This window comes from Nilaparvata lugens, chromosome 4 (genome assembly GCF_014356525.2).
Source record: "Nilaparvata lugens isolate BPH chromosome 4, ASM1435652v1, whole genome shotgun sequence".
NCBI lineage: Eukaryota > Metazoa > Arthropoda > Insecta > Hemiptera > Delphacidae > Nilaparvata > Nilaparvata lugens.
In genome coordinates, this window is record NC_052507.1 from 15,891,203 (window position 1) to 15,909,724 (window position 18,522).

General features: G+C 34.1%; 1 protein-coding gene across 1 annotated transcript in view; it reads left to right on the plus strand.

The window, feature by feature from the left end:
* Positions 1-2,463: 2,463 nt before the first annotated feature.
* Positions 2,464-18,522, plus strand: part of LOC111046987 (synaptogenesis protein syg-2) — a 478,902-nt gene continuing 462,843 nt past the window's right edge. The window contains exon 1 of the mRNA XM_039426761.1: positions 2,464-2,799. Coding sequence (XP_039282695.1) covers positions 2,724-2,799 — 76 coding nt within the window. The 5' untranslated portion in view covers positions 2,464-2,723. The remainder of the gene's footprint in view (positions 2,800-18,522) is intronic.

Below are 18,522 nucleotides of genomic sequence, written 5' to 3' on the forward strand. Positions count from 1 at the left end.
GAGGTGCTAAATGATGTTAGGAGTTTGGGAGGGAGGGAATGGAGAGGTATAGTATACGATAAAGATGCGTGGAGGTTGATAGTTGCGGAGGCCAAGGCTCACCATGGGCTGTAGCGCGTCATACAAGAAGAAGAAATGCTACAAAGAATAGTTAATTAGAAAGCAACATATTAAAAAATACATTAATATAGTAGCATATATAGGAAATGTCAAGTAAGCTGGCGATTAAAACTTGTTTTTAAGCCTTTATCTATAAGTTTTTCCCCTATGTTATCTCCAGTGACACTTTTCCTCAATAAAATGAAATTCTTCAAAAGATAAAAAGGTAGATTGAAGTAAAGCAGCTTGTGAGTGGATTGGAATAATAAGAATATTAGGATCTGAATGTTGAGAAAATTAGGTCTGAAGATAAGAAAGAAATTCATCGATCATGATCTTTTATGCCGAGCATAGTTAAGTTTGTCAATAGATTTACTTGAGAAGATGTTTGATTGATTGATCGCCCGCTCGAAACTAGAGCGCAGCCGGCTCACACTCTGACACACTCTCTCTCTCTCTCTTTCCCTGACCCTCAACTTCAACTATAGAAGCTGCTGCAGAAACATGAGTAAATTTATGGAATCCCTAGTAATCCTCAATTAGTAATTAGGAGGTACTCCTCACATGGTAATATTTATCATTTCCAACAATATGTCTGAGAGAGTCGTACTGTTATTTCAAGTTTCACACAAGTTTCTTGTGTGTTATTACTTATTATCAAGTAATAAGTCTTTTTTGGAAACAAGTTGAGCTGAAAATGATATTGTTTGAAATTATGAAGTAATTTAAAATTCCTCAAACTCACAAGATGGCTTCAAAATGGATTTGAAGAATATGGTACCGTGTCAATAAAAATCGTGCAGTTGTTTTTTCTCCTGTTTTTGATCAAATGATTCATTGATATTGAATTAACTGATTACAATTAGAATCATTTGCTATTATCGAATATCATTAGAAGGTTTAGTGACACATACATAGATTTATGGACTTGCGATGTTTTGCTTTCTTATAAATCCTATCATAGCTCAAGTTATAAGTATTCAAAGTACTATACGTTATTTAAACATAACTTGGCAAACAGATTAACCTACTCTAGAACATGGTACGCCATAGTGGAGTAGGTCAATTCCCACACAGAAAACACTAAAACAGAGGACACATCATAAGAGATTTTTTTTGTAACCAACTATTGTATGTAATTGAAAACTATCTATAACTTTCTGTAATTCATGTAGTAGTTTTAGTTTTTTCGGGAAATAAACATTTATTTATTCAGATTCTGCGTATCTGCATACGTAATGTTTTTGTCATGTCCCGGATTTTTTCATCTGATAGGATTCATTAGGCCGGCAAAAAATTGACCGTTCAAAAATCGATGAATGAATGAAGCAATAATATCGATCAATGAAATCGTATTCATATTGAGCTCAATAACTGAAAACTAATACTTTGCAGAGGTGCTCATAGTCCATGCTTGTACTTATTATCCATTTGGGCCATTAGTTTCATCGCAGGTGATTGAACAAATGAATTGAAATATCACACTGATCAGAACAAATCCCTCGTAATTCTATTATAACAAGACAATGCATCCACCAACGCTCTGAAACCCACTCGTATTATATTGATACCATTTCAAGGAAAACTATTGTTGTCAACCACTCAAGAGCCCCTTCTAGTGCGAATCATTATTACGTCTGCGCTGTCAAATCCACCGACTGAAGCAATTAGTTATTCAATGAGAATTTCCATTGATTCGTTAACATTTCGGATTTATTTAATTAAAAAAATATAATGAAATTCGTTGTTGGAGCGACGCGCTAACTCAACCAGTCATGCTCGGCAGGTCTAATTAATTTTCAAATGAACTTGTTTGCTCGGCTAGTGCCAGCTCCAGCGCCACCTGCATATAAAACAAACTAACTTTATTTCCACGTTAAAATGCATGTTTATATTTGGATGTAAATATATTCAAGGTTCTCAGATATATCTATAAATTTCGTGTTGGAATTGATAGAAATATAATCAAGGTTAGAATATATATATCAGTTGCGAGTTGGGATTGATAGAAATATATAATACAGGTGGAGTTTGTTGATGATTTGTGTGGCGGGATGACAGCAGGCATATTTGATAGACACGTAGCTGGTGAGAGCGCGGAGAGAGTGGGGACGTTTTACGTTTTGGTAAAATGTTTATTTAGCAGGAATTAAATATGTAAATTATTGTGAAACAGACACTGCGGCAAGGGTGAACGGTGAGTGAAGAGGATGAGGAGGTTGGGAATGAGGTGGTGGAGGATGAGGAGGAGATGGAGAGTGGAAAGTCTTTGGAGTGGTAGAAGGTTTGGGGGATGGAGTTACGCGCTTGCGTCTAGAAGCTGTAAGGGCGGGCGCCCCGGCATGTTTCAGTTTGTGCCGGACCGCGTCGATAGAAGGTTATCGTATCCGACCTTGTCGTGCCGCGTCTGTCATATCCGTCAGCCCGTCCACCGAATTTTCTGTCGTTAAAACCTGCCAATCACTGGACGATCCGATCGTGGTCGACAATGTGAGTGCCCTCCTGACCAGTGACAGTGACCCCGCATCATGTTGGTGACCTTTTGACATCATCCTAACTGAGGGTGGTCACTGGGCATTTGTGAACAGTGAGTTTGTGAGGAATTTTTGTCGCTTGCTGCGCACATGGCCTGGGGGTTTGCAGGCATCTGCTGGCTGGCTGCGGCTGCCGCTGCGAGGCTTCTAGTCGCTGAACAACAAGGTAAGAGAAAATCGCAAAAACATTCAAAGTTCAAGAAAATCATCTATTATCTCCATAGTCAGTATCAAGGGAAGATAGTTGACAATTATTATATCACAAAATATAAGAGAATGAAATATCACAAAAATATTGCAGATTAGAAGAACCCATCGATTATTGCCATAGTCAGTATCAAGGGAAGTTAGTTGACAATAATCATATCACAAAATATAATAGAATGAAATATCAAGAAAATACTGCAGATTAGAAGAACCCATCGATTATTGCCATAGTCAGTATCAAGGGAAGATAGTTGACCATTATATCACAAGATATAATAGAATGAAATATCATAAAAAATATTGGAGGAACTCAAACATTATCGCCATAGCCAGTATCAAGGGAAGATAGTTGACAATAATAACACAAAAATATTGAAGATTAGGGGAACTCATCCATAATTGGCTTAGTCAGTATGGAGGGAAGATGGAAATTGATTAAATCTACTGCAGGTTACTTATACTGGAAGTAGTTATAAACTATAACTGGAGGTTTCCAAAACAAGATCTTCCAACACAAGACCCAAGACAGTATACTAGGTCTGCAACTATAGATTTTCAACGATACATACATCAACCAACATTAGACTCACACGAGGAAGCTGGAAAGAATTGAATATGTCTTTACAGTTGTGTTATCTGTGATGTGGTACTTTTCCATAATGAAAACACAAATTGAATATTTTTTTACTAGATCCTGACATTTTTCCTTCCTTTGTATTATGTTATGAAAATCATGCACATGCTAATAAGGATAAGGAAAAGATTATGTTATTTTTATTGTTAGTGAAAATATAGAGAAGATCATGTAAATGTTATTGATAACAATAGGAAGAACATGTTCGATTTTTCCTTGCTACAGTAAATCTACCCAATGTGAAGAGAATATTTTACCGGAAAATATGACTCCTGGAGTTTATCATTGGTAATATTATGAATAGAATGAGGTCCTATTATAAGTTTCTAGTGACTGTACTGCTTAATATTGTCTGATATTCCACTATGGGATTACAAACCTGAAGGGAAAACGACACTTTTGGGACTTTTTTCGGAGAACTGATAAGGAACGGTTTTTAGATCTGGAATGAAAAATAAAATCCTGAACAGCTTGGTTGTTCTTATGAAGTATGAAAGTGTATTGAGATTGAATGTATTGTGTGTTGTCGAGAGATAAAGCTGTAGAATATTCATTATATTTCGTATAGAACATTTTTTCCGTAACAAGGAGAATTCAAACATGATTTTCCGCAAAGGAAGAGAAAATTCGAGGAATGGGTGAAAAAATTCAATTCCCCCTTATCTCTGCAGCTTCCTAGTTGTTGCTATGATGTTGGTTGATATTATTGATACTATTATATAAAAGTAATAGATAAATAAATGTAAGAAAAATATTTATCCTATAAATGTTTTAGTGTTGTTCAGTTAATATTGCCCTTGTCACTCGACTGTGACTATGGTGATTTTCTTTGACAGAGGTGACTTGATGTTGGGCAGATGTATTCCTATCTGTATAGAATAATTTTTTTCTCCACAATTTCATTTTTCTTTCAACCGGTACATATTTCAACGTACTTGAACGATACAATTCTAGAATAGGCATTTAAAATCTCCGTAGAAAATTAAGAAGATTCAATCGTTGGATCCAAGCGTTATCACTGGTTATTTGAAGTGATAAATTCTACCGTTATTTCGAAAAGAGAATATCAATAGGAGTATACTCTATCTATTAAGACATCCATTATGAATTCGAACAATATAAAATGTTGTACCCTCACAAAGGATGAATAAACTTACAAATCATTACTGGTTGATTAGTATCACTCTATGATTAGTCACAGTTGACTTCCAAAAATTTCATACAGTTAACTGTATGATCACTTTCTCACAACGACATTTGACTTACATGATATCAATGACATTCATTGGTTTATAAACGTCTACCATTTGATAAAATCCATTAGAATTCTCCATTTATTCCTTACACCTTTTTGTCAATGGTTAAGGATAATAGAAGATACAATAAATATTTCATGAGTATTGTACATATTTTTAATAATCCAATAATTTGATATGTCACCGTGTTTCAAATATCAATTTGTTGTCAGAAATCACTTTCCTCACGACTTTTCGCGAAAGCCTCATACCAAAAAAGTGATGCAGCTTCTTGATGCCAGCCCGAGGATTTGAAGATATTTTTGAAGCTGTTACTATAGTGAGGTCCACTTTATTATGGCAGTGGATAAAAATAGGAGAATAGCGATGCTGATTCTCTGCATCAATTAAATTATATTTCTACACTGTCAAGAACATAATTGGCATCGTTGTGAACCTAGAAAAGGATAGTACCACCGGCTTTGTCGAATGATAGACAAGTATAGCAAAACCAAAGTTTATCAAATACTGTCATTATAACGTGGACCTCACTATAGCAGCGGTGTGCTGATCTGGTGTTGTACTTCTTTGCTTGCCTACTGGAGTCACAACGCAGCTTTGAACTTGACTGACTTGTTTGCGTATCGGTCCGTCATTTATGACGACATCATACTCGAAAAGAGCCATTTCAGGTGAACATATATTGTCTATGCATTCCACCAATATTCTCGACGTCTTCTATTCATCAATTCCATCTGTCGCTTTGAAGCTATTTCAAAATAGAATTTACAGGTCTTTATATTTAACACACAAATGGAATACCAATAGTAGAACATCCAAGTTTCCTCTTTGCTCTAATTTGTACCTTGTAATACATGTTTGGTAATAGTCAAGTTCCATAGACAGGAATGTTGGAATAGATCAATAATAGATTTTCTTCTTCAGAAAAAAATGTTTTTTAAGAAAAAGTATGAATTTAGAAGAAAGTTGAAGTTCGAAGAATACTCCTAACAAACAAGTTTTGATCCAACGTAGGTGATTCTCCTCTATTTTCGATGATTTTTTGAATTGCTAGTGATTTTTCAATTCCTTCTTGTTTCTTTATACAGTTTTAAAATGAATTGTATATATGGTATTAAATGATCGATCAAAATCAAGTATCCAAAGAATGTATCGGTGTTTTTGCGGTGTTTGTGTAACGTTTGGAACTTTATATAGGGGAAGGTGAAAAGAATTTTCTGGAAATTTAATCAATCATAATAGTATGCATTATAAAAAACAATAAATCCCATCAATTCTTGATAGTCAAATAACTCGACTTTGTCGGGATACATCCTTGATTTAGAAGTACGGTTTCAACTTTATGACGTGAATTACTTCAAATTAAAACTTTAAATCTTTTATTGAAAATATCTTTGAAATATATGAATAGTTGAATTTGGTGTCTGGCCTTGTATAAATTCTATTTATTATTATACATTATAGATTTCTAACACTCATAATGCAGCTGATCCCACTCAGATCCGATCACATAATATGTGACAACGGCCTGGAATGGTGCATGTCACACATGTCCGTCGTAGGATCTGACACCTGGCATAAATCTCCTTGCTGCTTGATGTTTTTTCTATGGATGCAATGGAGAGCATACTAAGCATAAGTGATGCATTTCCATAAACATATTCACCCCATTACATATTTGTGAGTGATTTGTTGTTGTCAAGCCTTTTTCACAATAATTAATAGATCTATTTGATATGGTATCATACGTTTTGAAACACTCGGTATACGTGAAAACTTTAAAATTGTAAATAAAAATTGTCTTTATTATACTGCATGAGGCTAAAACTGGTTTGTCTTTAGAAATGAGATCAAGAGCGAATGATATTCCGGTAATATTTCAATTAAAACGGCATGAGAAACATTTTCTGAAACAGGGTACCTGAATAAAATTCTAGCAATTTCCAGGAACCGGAGTTGGATGTATACGGGAAACAAGGCTGAATTTTGCCACGAATATAATTATTATTCAGATGTGCTCAATTTATTCCAAATATGATCATCTACGTGGAATTGAAACACTCAAATGATAGAGCTCTTCCTTTTTGATGGAGTTAAATGACTTTTCATTATTCACGGTTCTGGGAAGTAACTTAAAAAAACGAATAGATAATATGATAATTATATAACTTCACGGAGCTTAGTTATCTATGCATTTATAATATAATTACATGTAACTTTGTTTTTTGTAACTTCATGTTTGTTTTTTGATTCACATGTATGTGAATTGAAGGTCAGAGTTAAGGGATAAACTATTATTCAAATTCAAATCTTTATTTGTCCCAAAAACATAATTACAATGACAAAAATGGTTATAGAAGAGTAAATTAAAATACAATATAGAATGAAAAATAGGATTATACATAACTTTATTAAAAACGGGAAGTCCCTGCAAGGTTCGAAGGAACCTGAGCGCAGAGGCTGAGGCTATCATTGCTCTAATAATAATAATAATAGAGCTGTCAGGGCTGGAAATTAAGAGAGGAGATTACAAGAGATGAAAGAGTACAGAGATGAGCCGATATTATTAATACTAATATTATTTAAGTTGAATAGGAAGATCTATTACAGGAATATGATCGCCGTTAGAACTCTAGAGAGGGATAAAAACAGTATATAGGTAGTAACAATATCTTCAAAATTCTAATTGTAGGATTTGCTGAAGCAGTTTATATATAAAATTGACCAGGAAGTTTTTGAACCAAGTATTTGAACCAAGATCGCAATAATCAATTTCATTGCAGTGATTACAGTTTATTTCCAAGTACAGTTGGAAATGTTCTCTTTTTTTTGTATATTATCAATCTCTTGGTTTGGATTGTAAATAACTTATTGATAACATGTACCGATGAAGTCTTGCACACACCGACGCATACAGGAAGCAGGCCAGGAGAATTTTTATGATAAAATCATAAAAATACTCATCTGAATTAGAGGAGGATTTTCATTGAAAATCAAGGTTCGAGAATAAAGTTCATCCATCCACTCATTGAAATTTTCCGTGAGCAACTGCTCATAATTTTCCATGGTGTGTAGAGCTGGCATGAGATGAAATGATTTTATGAATGAAGAAGATGTAAGGTCGCAACACTGACCGCGGTGATTTATCATACAACCGTGGTCTGATTGAAATTAATTGACATCTTAATTGATACCACAGAAAAGGGAAAGAACAACGTTTAAAACAAGCGAAATTTAGTTTAATTGGATTGAAGGAGCAACGTTTTTTCACTTCGTGGTCCGTAAGTACGGACTGTTAGTTGACCTTTCAATTGTATTAGTCTTCTAATAACTAATAAGATGAGGGTACTAACAAAACGGTCAGGTCGATATGTAGATTTCAGCTCGCTAAATCATACTTTTATATCTATATGTAGTTATCTATATTTATTTATATACCAGTACATCAATTACTCCAAATGTTTTTATCATTGCATAGCTGTTCAGTGGCATCGATCTCCACCCATTCCTTGTTCTGTTCGCACCTTTTGCTGATCTTAGCTGACATCTTGGTTAACCTTAGACGACAAGAGAATTCAGTTGTCTCAAAATCATTGAATATATTGTTTGCACCATATTTTATATCGGTATGTAAAACACATTGCATTGTACCATAGAGAAACAATAGCGTAAGTAGATATCCTATGGTATAGGGCGTTTATGTCGCAACTTTCACTGTTATCTCAAGCCGATTACTGTCGATTATTGTCGATTTTTACTGTTTTGACCGGGTAAGAGAGTATAAACGGCACAATATGAGAGACTAACAGCGTCATAAAAGTTCACAGGAGAGAATTACGTGGACTATCAGCTTGAGATAACGGTAAAAGTTTCGACATAAACGCCCTGTACTATGGGATATCTACTTATACTATTGTTTCTCTATGATTGTACTATGCTTCAAAATAAATTATTTTCTTTGAAACCATTAGCTGCTGAATTAGTTTAATTGGACAGTAGACACACCTTCAGGTCCATTCATCGTATAGTAATCAATTTATTATAACGGAATTCGATATTACGGCAGTCTTGTAATAACTAATAAGATGATGGTTTTTCCCAGGCATGAATTATACATCCTCTAAAATGGGTATAAAAATGATGGTCATACTTCATTGTCATGAAAATATCAATAAGTTACTATAATCTACTTCTAATCAATTATTGACTCTCAATTTAGTGATGAAATTGACGTTCATTATCAGATTGTTCTTGGAAGAATTATTATTACGATGGAACGAGATTCCAAGAATAAGGCTAGCTACACACACATCGATTTTTGTTCGTACGGTATTTTGCCGTCCTTATAAATTCTATTAGATTTAACAGATGATTTCAAACAGATGATGTTTGTCAAGCTCCGTTTAATCTGATAGATTTTATAAGGACCGGAAAATATCGTACGAACAAGAATCGATGTGTGTGTGTGTGTGTGTGTGTGTGTGGCTTAACTATTACTGTGATGCTATTCAAGAAATTCTGTTCACACATTGCCAGGTGGTATTCAGGTGATAATTAGAGATCTCCCAAATTGTAGTAGTTGCTGTCAATTATAATCGACTCTTGATTTCCTAGCCTACCTGGAGGATTGCTAAGCGGAGCTATTATGTTGATGATTTTGTATTATTGATGATATTGATTGTGGGAGCTGAGTATTAAGCGATTTCTGTGCATAAGTCGAGCGCGGTGACCTATATTATGTCATCAGCACTGATGTAAACATGTCACAGGTGTAGTCATCGACCGAGCTCCAATACACGGTACTGATTGCTGGTGGTGGTGATGTTTCAATTATTTATGAACGTGCTATTGAATGCATTGACCCAGAGGTGGTTGCCATGAATATGTGATAAAATTGATATCACCCTACACGGTGAGAGTGTAATTATTGTCATTAAAAATTCATTGCCTTAGTCTGTATATTCCATCAGCACTTTTCAGTCGCCGGAATTCATTAATTTTTGCCAACCGAAAGTTGGTCGCTTGCTGGGTTTTTATGTGTTTTCCTAATAATGATAAAGCCGACGGTTTTGTGATATACGTTTAGTGATACAGCGATTGATGGTACTACAATTACACTTCAACTGTTAACACTAGCAGTCCCTAAAATATGTATATGATTAAGAAAGAAATTAATATACTTATCAACACTTCTACATAAAATGGGGTTGCGAAACATGAGAATAAAGTATTAGGGAAAAATATTATAGTTGATCTTAATTGGAACAAGGAGCGTATTAATTTATTTTCTTATTCATTGATTCAAGATATACAATTATTCATTAAAATAATTGGGGGCGGACCAACAGGCACAGCCTGACAGATTAAGTGATATAATAGGCAGGAATAGGATTATATAATTCTAAGGTTGAATGGAACAAATTTTGGTAGAGTAGCTAGGCTAAATCAATTTTCATTCAAAAATTTAAAGCCTGATGACGCACCCTCAAATTCATTACCAGTCCCCCTTGATACATTGGACACCCATATAAGAAAATTATGGTTTTCAGTCGTCCTGTTCTATACCACCTTTGCTTCCCTTCAACCTTTCTTTGTAATCATTATCATCATCATCACGCAGTTCAAGTCATAGCCCCTACTTGGTGGCCCACTGATTTAGTCTAGAATATGTTGACTATTTCATGAATCTATGACGTTCAAAATTTCGTTATAAAAATCGTGTTGTCTCGGCACTGATATATTGGATATCATGGATATCTCAGCTTCTTTGCAACACTAATCATACTACTTCTCTATTTTTATGACCAAAATGACACAGATGAATGATAATAGATAATAATGATAATGAATAAAATTTTTTTTAGCTTGTCAACTTTTAGCTTTTTTTCTTGTCAAAGTTTTTAGCTGTAGCTTTTCAGCTTGTCACTGTATATATGAAAATTATCACGGACAGATATATTATATATTGTTACTAGCCTACTGCAACACTTCTATGAATTGATAAGAAAACTTTATTCCTCCAAATGTGCACTAGCACATGATTGTGATATAGGAAGGGCGTTTCTGCAGTTGCCAAGATTAGTGTGTCCGGAGGAATAAATTAGAATGTGGGAAGACAATGAATCTCCATAGCAATTCGAATGTGTAACGTCGATAATAATCGTTGCGATGGCGATGATGCCGGAAAATAGGGCAACCCTGCAAGGAAAATTGGGAAAGCTGGCACAGGGAACAAATGTTTCCAGAAGAGCGGACTTTGGGAACCAAATGTGCTGGAAGTAATGCTTTAAACATTGTCTGGACTACTTGTTGCCGAATATGTTCTAGTTCTCAATAAAGATTCATGTTTTGCGATCACTACCAATAGAACACAATTGAAGCATGCATTTCCTCAGCCATTTGTCAAAAATCGATGCTTGATAATGTGCTCTGTTAAGGGTAACTGTTAATTGATACACTGGGCAATATTCTCGGTTTAAAATAAAACTATAACTGTTTCTAATGATTCAGTATTTTAAACTAATAGAAATATAATTCTTTTTCTCAAAATAAGTGAAACACATAAGTTATTGAAAATTACAAGAAATGGATCACAAGACAATTTGTAATTGTCACAACCCTTATTATTTAAAACATTCGAGAAACTAGTTCTAGTAGTAGCACCATATTTAATCTCTAGTCAATTTTAGAGTACTTTAGATTGAACTGTCGAGTAATAATTGGAGTAAACATTGTAGACGAAAACACTAAAACTTCAGAGTATAGTCTAGAGTTCGATAAAGATTTAGAGTTTATCGACTTTATTCTAAAATTTATTCGTAAAGTAGGAATGTCCACTCCAAAATCATCTCTATTTCAACACAGAAAGTTACATATAAGTAACGTTGAGTGAAGTTGGAGAGCTAAGTTGGACAGAAGGTCATAAGGTTATCATATATCATTGTAATGGAAGCTAGTGATGAGATAGTTCTAGTTATGCCGCATCTAGTTGGTGTAGTTACTCTGATGAGGCATCTTGAATTTTACTTCAATTATATAACTTATTTATTGAAGGATTGTCTTGATCAAAATACTGGAACTTCAACCTAAATATTTATTCAACCACCATATAATATGGTTCTAGATAAGATAACAAGTCTATTACAGAACCTGTAAATACGCTCTTTAATGAATCAGTAAAGAAAAAAGTAATAAAGCTCTCATTAACGGCTGTATTTGTAGTATTCGAGGTTCGTCTCACTCATCATATTTAATATTCATAAATAGCTTTACTGATTTCATTAAAACTGGTATGATATTCTAATCCTATCTGAGATTTCTATTATCTTCTTGAACGTACATGAAGATTACAGATTTGAAGACGTTACTTATTCGAGGGATTGGAATTGAGAATCCATTAAAAATTAACCTTAATTTTTTGCATCAAGATGACTGTATGAAGGATTGATTCTTTTTATTGAACCACAAGCTGTTTGGTGTATGAGCAAGTACTATAAAACTAAGATGTGACGCTGAACACTGTAGGTCAAACTGAATGAATAAACTGAAAAGTGTAGTAAAGCTGACGGTTTCTAGTACAGTACGTGCAACAGGCTTAGCCCTACGTGCATCAAGGTAGCCAGATCGTTATGTCACTTCTCATCTTGGATGAAAAAAGGTTTGCCTCAAAGAAACTCATCCTGCAACGTTTCAGTGCAACTCAATAGAATAGAAGTGCAGCTTGAACTGGAGACAGAGTCAAACAGAGACAATGAATTCATTGCTGCTATTACTTTTTGTACTAGATGCTGCTACAGAAATGTATTACGCCGGGAGAGCTGAAAAGAATTTCCCTTTCCTCCACGAAAAGCACTTGGCAGAAAGTGAAATGAGACATCTAAATTGACAAGGATGAATGGGACATGGATATTGTTTTTATAGCTCTCTGCATTCATTCTGTATTGTAATATGCATAAATAAAGCACTGAATTAATTCATAACGAACTGTGTGAATGAACTCAGTACAGCATGGGTCAGTACAAGGATTTAGTGAGGTTGAAATTAATAAATTGTTCACTCATTATCCAACTGCTAATATGTTCTGATACAGGATATTATTATATATTATAACGATTTTTGGAAGCAAATCTATTTCAGAAGAGCTCTATGACCTTCTATCCAATCATCATATTGTTCGAGAAAGATTGAAATGAACGAAACATATTTCAGATTACAAGTATAGGTTTACCCAAGGTACCTAGAATACATTGTATTGTAGGTACATTGGGATTACCTGTTAGAACTTATTCCTCTTTTGCGGATCTATAACCATCTTAAATACTAGAGTATCATCGGAATAAAGTATCTGAAGTATTGCTCAAATAGACCAAAACACTCTTGGAAAGACTTTTTGAACAAGTTTCGTAAAAATAATTTACAGTAATTTATATCTCACCTTATCTAAATTTGAAAGAGGAGTAGCAGAAGGTTACCTTATTTTTCCTTTCCCTATAGTTTTGATGATTTACTTATTGTATGAATAAATAAATACAGTGTCAATAAATTTAAAAAAATACTTCTGCAAAGAAGTGCTCTTGATTTCTTTCATCAACAATAATCTCATATATCATCAACGATCTTATTAATAATACAGGAATCTTAATTATTGTCTTTCAAACAATAAATAATTATTTTTATTTTATCAGAGATTGACAATGGTGTAATAACCGAAACCGGTCTTTCCAAGTATCAATAAATCTGCGGTTTTTGACAATTTCTTAGTCTTTTTCATTCAATAAATAATCATCTTTTTTCTCTAAGGCTACTTTAAATAAAAATAAAAATATAAATCTACAAACATGATCTTCCTTTTTGAAACATGTTGTGACAAAATAATTTGAAGGGTACTGAGATTTAAATTTTGTTTTTATAATAAATAATTATTATTTTTCGTACACCAACAATAATTCTTTGTATAATTTATTTATTGATTAAATTCATTATCATCAACAATCTTACCAATAACAATATCACAAGAATCCCAATGATTGTCGTCAAATAAACATTGAAGCTGATTCGTTTATTTGCGAAATAAATAATGTGTTTCACGCTTGTAACATTCAGTTTGTGGGAAATATTTTCATTACTCAGCCATTCACAAGTTTGAATGAGAAGCATTGGTGAGTTTGGCCGCTGCCACCAACAGAAATGCATGCGAAGAATGCTGTAACAAAGTGTTGGGGATTATGGTGGATAAATTCCAGTCTCCAGTTCGGACTACGATCAGAGTTACGAGTGAGGGAGCCAAGTGTTTCCCCCCACCCCTCAACTCCCACTCCACAACAGTTGTATTTCAAAGACGGATTCGGGTTGAAAAGGTCAATTCCTCTCTGTTTAGTCATAAAGTGCGAACAAGTTGCGAACACTAATGCGCAGGCATTTATTACAGAAATCTGTGCGCCAACTTTCGTCTGAAACTGTCGTATTAATCAAATAATTTTCATTACTCCAACATGCAAAATGACAGACATTTACGCTTCAAGATTATTCATGGGATTTTTGTTGAGAGGTCTCTTAATACTCCACATGAAACCCCTCTTCCGTCACTTGATTAAGGCGTTGTCTTTTTACGTTTCAATGAAAGATTTCATCCCGCCTTCTGTAGATGAGTCATTTGCAGTCTGGCAACTTGCAGACTTATTTTGAAAGTTTTATGCCGAGAGGAATAATATGGTTATGTTACCAGTAAGGTCAGAATTCATCCATTTCAACGCTTTAGTGGCTATAAGCAACACGGTTATAAAATTTGTAATTTTTCTGCTAAGTTTTTATTGCAGTAAAAGAGAGTAATATTTTGTCCTATAAGGTTGAAGAGTGTCTATGCTTGAGGTGACACCTTCTTTTTCTTCAGAACAATGATGCTTCAACTATCTAATCAATGTTATTAACACTGATGTTAATGCGTTTCAAGTGAATGCATTTCTTGAATAAAGTCCTCTATGAATAATTAAATAATGCAACCGTCTCTAATTCACCTCGTTTAACAAATTCAATAAGCTGGAATCAATTTATTCTAGGTAGAAACAACCAAGAGTTCAGAGAGTTTATTAATAGTCTAATAATAATAATTTATTGTATTTGAAGCTGATTGGAAATCTTGCAATTAGCAAATTGAAATAAATAATGTATGCATGCATCAACAATCGATTATATTGTGTAAATTACTGATTTCAACCATAAGAATAAACATTTATCACTGGATCGGTTTTTTTCTTCACACTATAGTATTATCTATCGTTTGTTCGATACTCATGATTGTGAGTAAGAGTCATTTTGATAGCCAAGGAATAAGCTTCAAGTATAAAAATCTTGTACAAATTAGGACCGTTTGCACAGTAACAGTTTAAACTAAATTTCATTTTTAACTCGATTAAATCCGTATCAAGTCTCCTTTGTTATAATGTGCTACATTTTGAGTTTAAGCCACCAGCTGATTAAATCCGGTTCAAGCTTTGACTGTGTAAACGGCCCTTGATGCATTATTCACTGTAGATTGTGACTCACCTTTCAGCCAATCTTCCTATACTGCATAGCAAGTTAGCAACATAAATAGTAGAATTAGGAAAGGATTCCTAGAAGTGTATCATTCGACAAATTTCAAACTGTATGATTCAATTCAATTCAATTCAATTTATTTCACCAAAACACAAAAACTTTACAAAGATGTGACAGTCAGAAAAAAAACAATAATTATTATTCTAAATATCTATATCATCTATCTGTAAAATACGGCTGGAGGTGAAGAACTACTGGCATAAGTGAAACACTTGTTCGCCAGTAGGAGTAGAGACTTACCGCAACTGTTTCTAAATCTTAAGCTAATAATTTAATAATGCAACCAAGTGTTTTATCGTTTCATGATTATAATATTGGTAATTATACTTGGCGATTAACAACCAGGAAACTAGTCTATCTTTATCCTATCCTGAAAAATAACTTACACGAGTGCATTTTACTTACTAGGGAACAAAAGAACTGGTGGAACAAGAATTGGAATATTATCCTGAACTAAGCTTACGGTAGAAATGAAAAGAAAAATGTGATGAGTTCCTGAAAACTGTTTGTTCGCTCTCTGTAGCATTATGCATATTTGATTATCAGGATGCGTGACATTCATTTCAAAGCCGGAACTCCAAACAGATATTGGAAGAATGAACTGGGCCACACATTTCTGAAAGCGAGGATGATATTTTTTATTTTTATCTTCTTCAAACGCGTTTTGGACAAGTTTGAAATTCCTTCCCTTGTGATGATGGCTTGTTCGGTGGAGGAAGAACATTTTTACTTTCCAATAAAGCAGCGTCCAGACAAAAAGTAAAAACTGTATCCGAAAGTGGTTCATGTCATACTTTCTCGTACAGTTTTGTTGTTGTGAGGGTGAGGATTCTTTCACATTCATGGAAGTAGACTAACATGAACGACGTGTGCCATTCATTTCTCATCTCTACCCTCCCTTTTCATTGGATAGCTCTTCCCTCTCATCACTCTATCTTCCTCCCTCACCATTCCCGAGTATCGTATCATCAACGCCGAACCAGGTTTGTTTAGCGTGATATCGCCTTCATCATAATATCACCTTGTTGCCAAAGAAAAACAACATTTTGTCGAGGCCAACGATGAGTCACTATTTCTGATATCAGCTTATCGATTTTCCCCCACGAAAAGTGGAATCCACCGGCGGCCGGCGAATTTTTCTTTTGTGCATTCCATCCACTTCAACAGATACTCCATACAATGTGGATTAATTGGCTGATCAAATAAATTCTATTCATGCTTAGGCGTTTCTCAAGGTTAGATATCCTCTTCAAAAATTACCTTAAATTGGAGAAGAAGTTTTAAAGGGAAGGTATGTCTTTCGTGATCCTTTTTCATTCTATGAAAAATTACTTTTACATCATATTCTCAAGTGGACGTTTCAAGTGAATGCATTTCTTGAATAAAGTCCTCTTTGAATAATTCAATAATGCAACCGTCTCTAATTCACCTCGTTTAACAAATTCAATAAGCTGGAATCAATTTATTATAGGTAGAAACAGCCAAGAGTTCAGAGAGTTTCTTTTATTAATAATCATAATTAATTGTATTTGAAGCTGATTGAAATTCATTCAATGGCATTCGCAATCATGTGACTCAGTTATCGTCTATTAATTAGATTCTGATTGCTAATCAGAGCTATGCAATCCTATTATCTCCTGTTATACATAAAAAACAATGATTATTTCTCTGATATGCAGTTACTATTCTATAATAGAGAGAGATGTAATAAATTATTATTTTCATCTCTCTGATTGAATAAGCTTATCTCAATAGGCTTTTTGAAATAATTATTTATTGGATAATAGAGAGATGACATGAATTACGTCTATCTCACTGATGAATAAAGAGTGTTCTCATTTCTTGGAAATTGATTGTGGGCATACAAGGAATGGAAAATTTTCATAGAAACAATTAACAATTTCCGATAATCGACAATTCTCAACAAGTAAGACCCATTTACCTCGGCATTTATCTTCAGTACACCATTATAAATTGACGATGGAAATGGGTTGATCGAGTTTGAAGGAGAATTTGTAAGATTCTCAGAAGGTTGTTGAAACTGATTAAGATAAGGAAGTGAACAAGCTATTGAAAGTTGTTAGAGTAGAATTCTAAGAAATTGCATCACTCCAACCCACACCAAAATAGATTTTCCTTGATGATCGAGTAATTAAATTTGAATCTTCCGAATCACGTGTAAACAATTGATTATTCTAATGAAATCATGTGAGAAAGTAGCAACCGTTTCCCCGGTGATTTTCCTTCATTCCAACAGCTATTCTAATCAAATAATCAAGAAGCTGATCCAGATAATTTTAGTGGAGTTCTATGTTTTCCTGGAAGATTGAGAACGTTATCGGGATTTACAACTATTGGGATTGGGAAACAGGGGATGGGATCTGCATTAAAAAATTATGAAGAGGCCAATTATATGATGGAAGGGAATCATCATGCTACTGCATTTGAATACTCCATTAGTTACTGAAACTGGTTCGAATAGTTTTAAAAATTTTGTACTCAATGCTCTCAAGTCTATACTGTTAGTGCCGTTTGCACAGTATCAGTTTAAACTGAATTTCATCTTAAACTGTTTCATTGTAAACGTTCAATATAAAGTGGTTCATTTTTAGTTTAAGCCACCAGCTGATTAAATTCAGTTCAAGCTTTGACTGTGCAAACGGCCCTTAACGTTATTACTAGTAGTTCTGTAAACAGTAGACCTCGCGCTCAGTAAGTTACATTGACCTGTTGTTATGTTTTCTCAAAAATTAATAAATAATTTATCAATTAAAAATGTCTAGAAAAAATCCTAAATAAATATAGAGCTTTCTGTCCTATCGTACCGTGACGTGTCGTCCCGGAATGTGAATATGAGCGCTGTTATCAGGTCTGGCTGCAACTGTCTACAACGTTGATGGAAAGATACATTTTCAAGATGTTCGATGTTTTTGAACGGGTAGTATTATAAATAGTCAACTGTCTACTAACGTTGATGGAAAGATACATTTTCAAGATGTTCGATGTTATTGAACGGGTAGTATTATAGTCCACTAGACAGCTGATTTATGATGAATAATTCTATAGTCTGATTTTTACTGTAATATTGGCGTATGAAGGAGGCTCCTTTTTCCTTTTATATTTATCCTTGAAATGCAAAATTTCCAAAAACCTTGTATATACGTCGACACAAAATTTTAAAAGAAACATACCTGTCAAA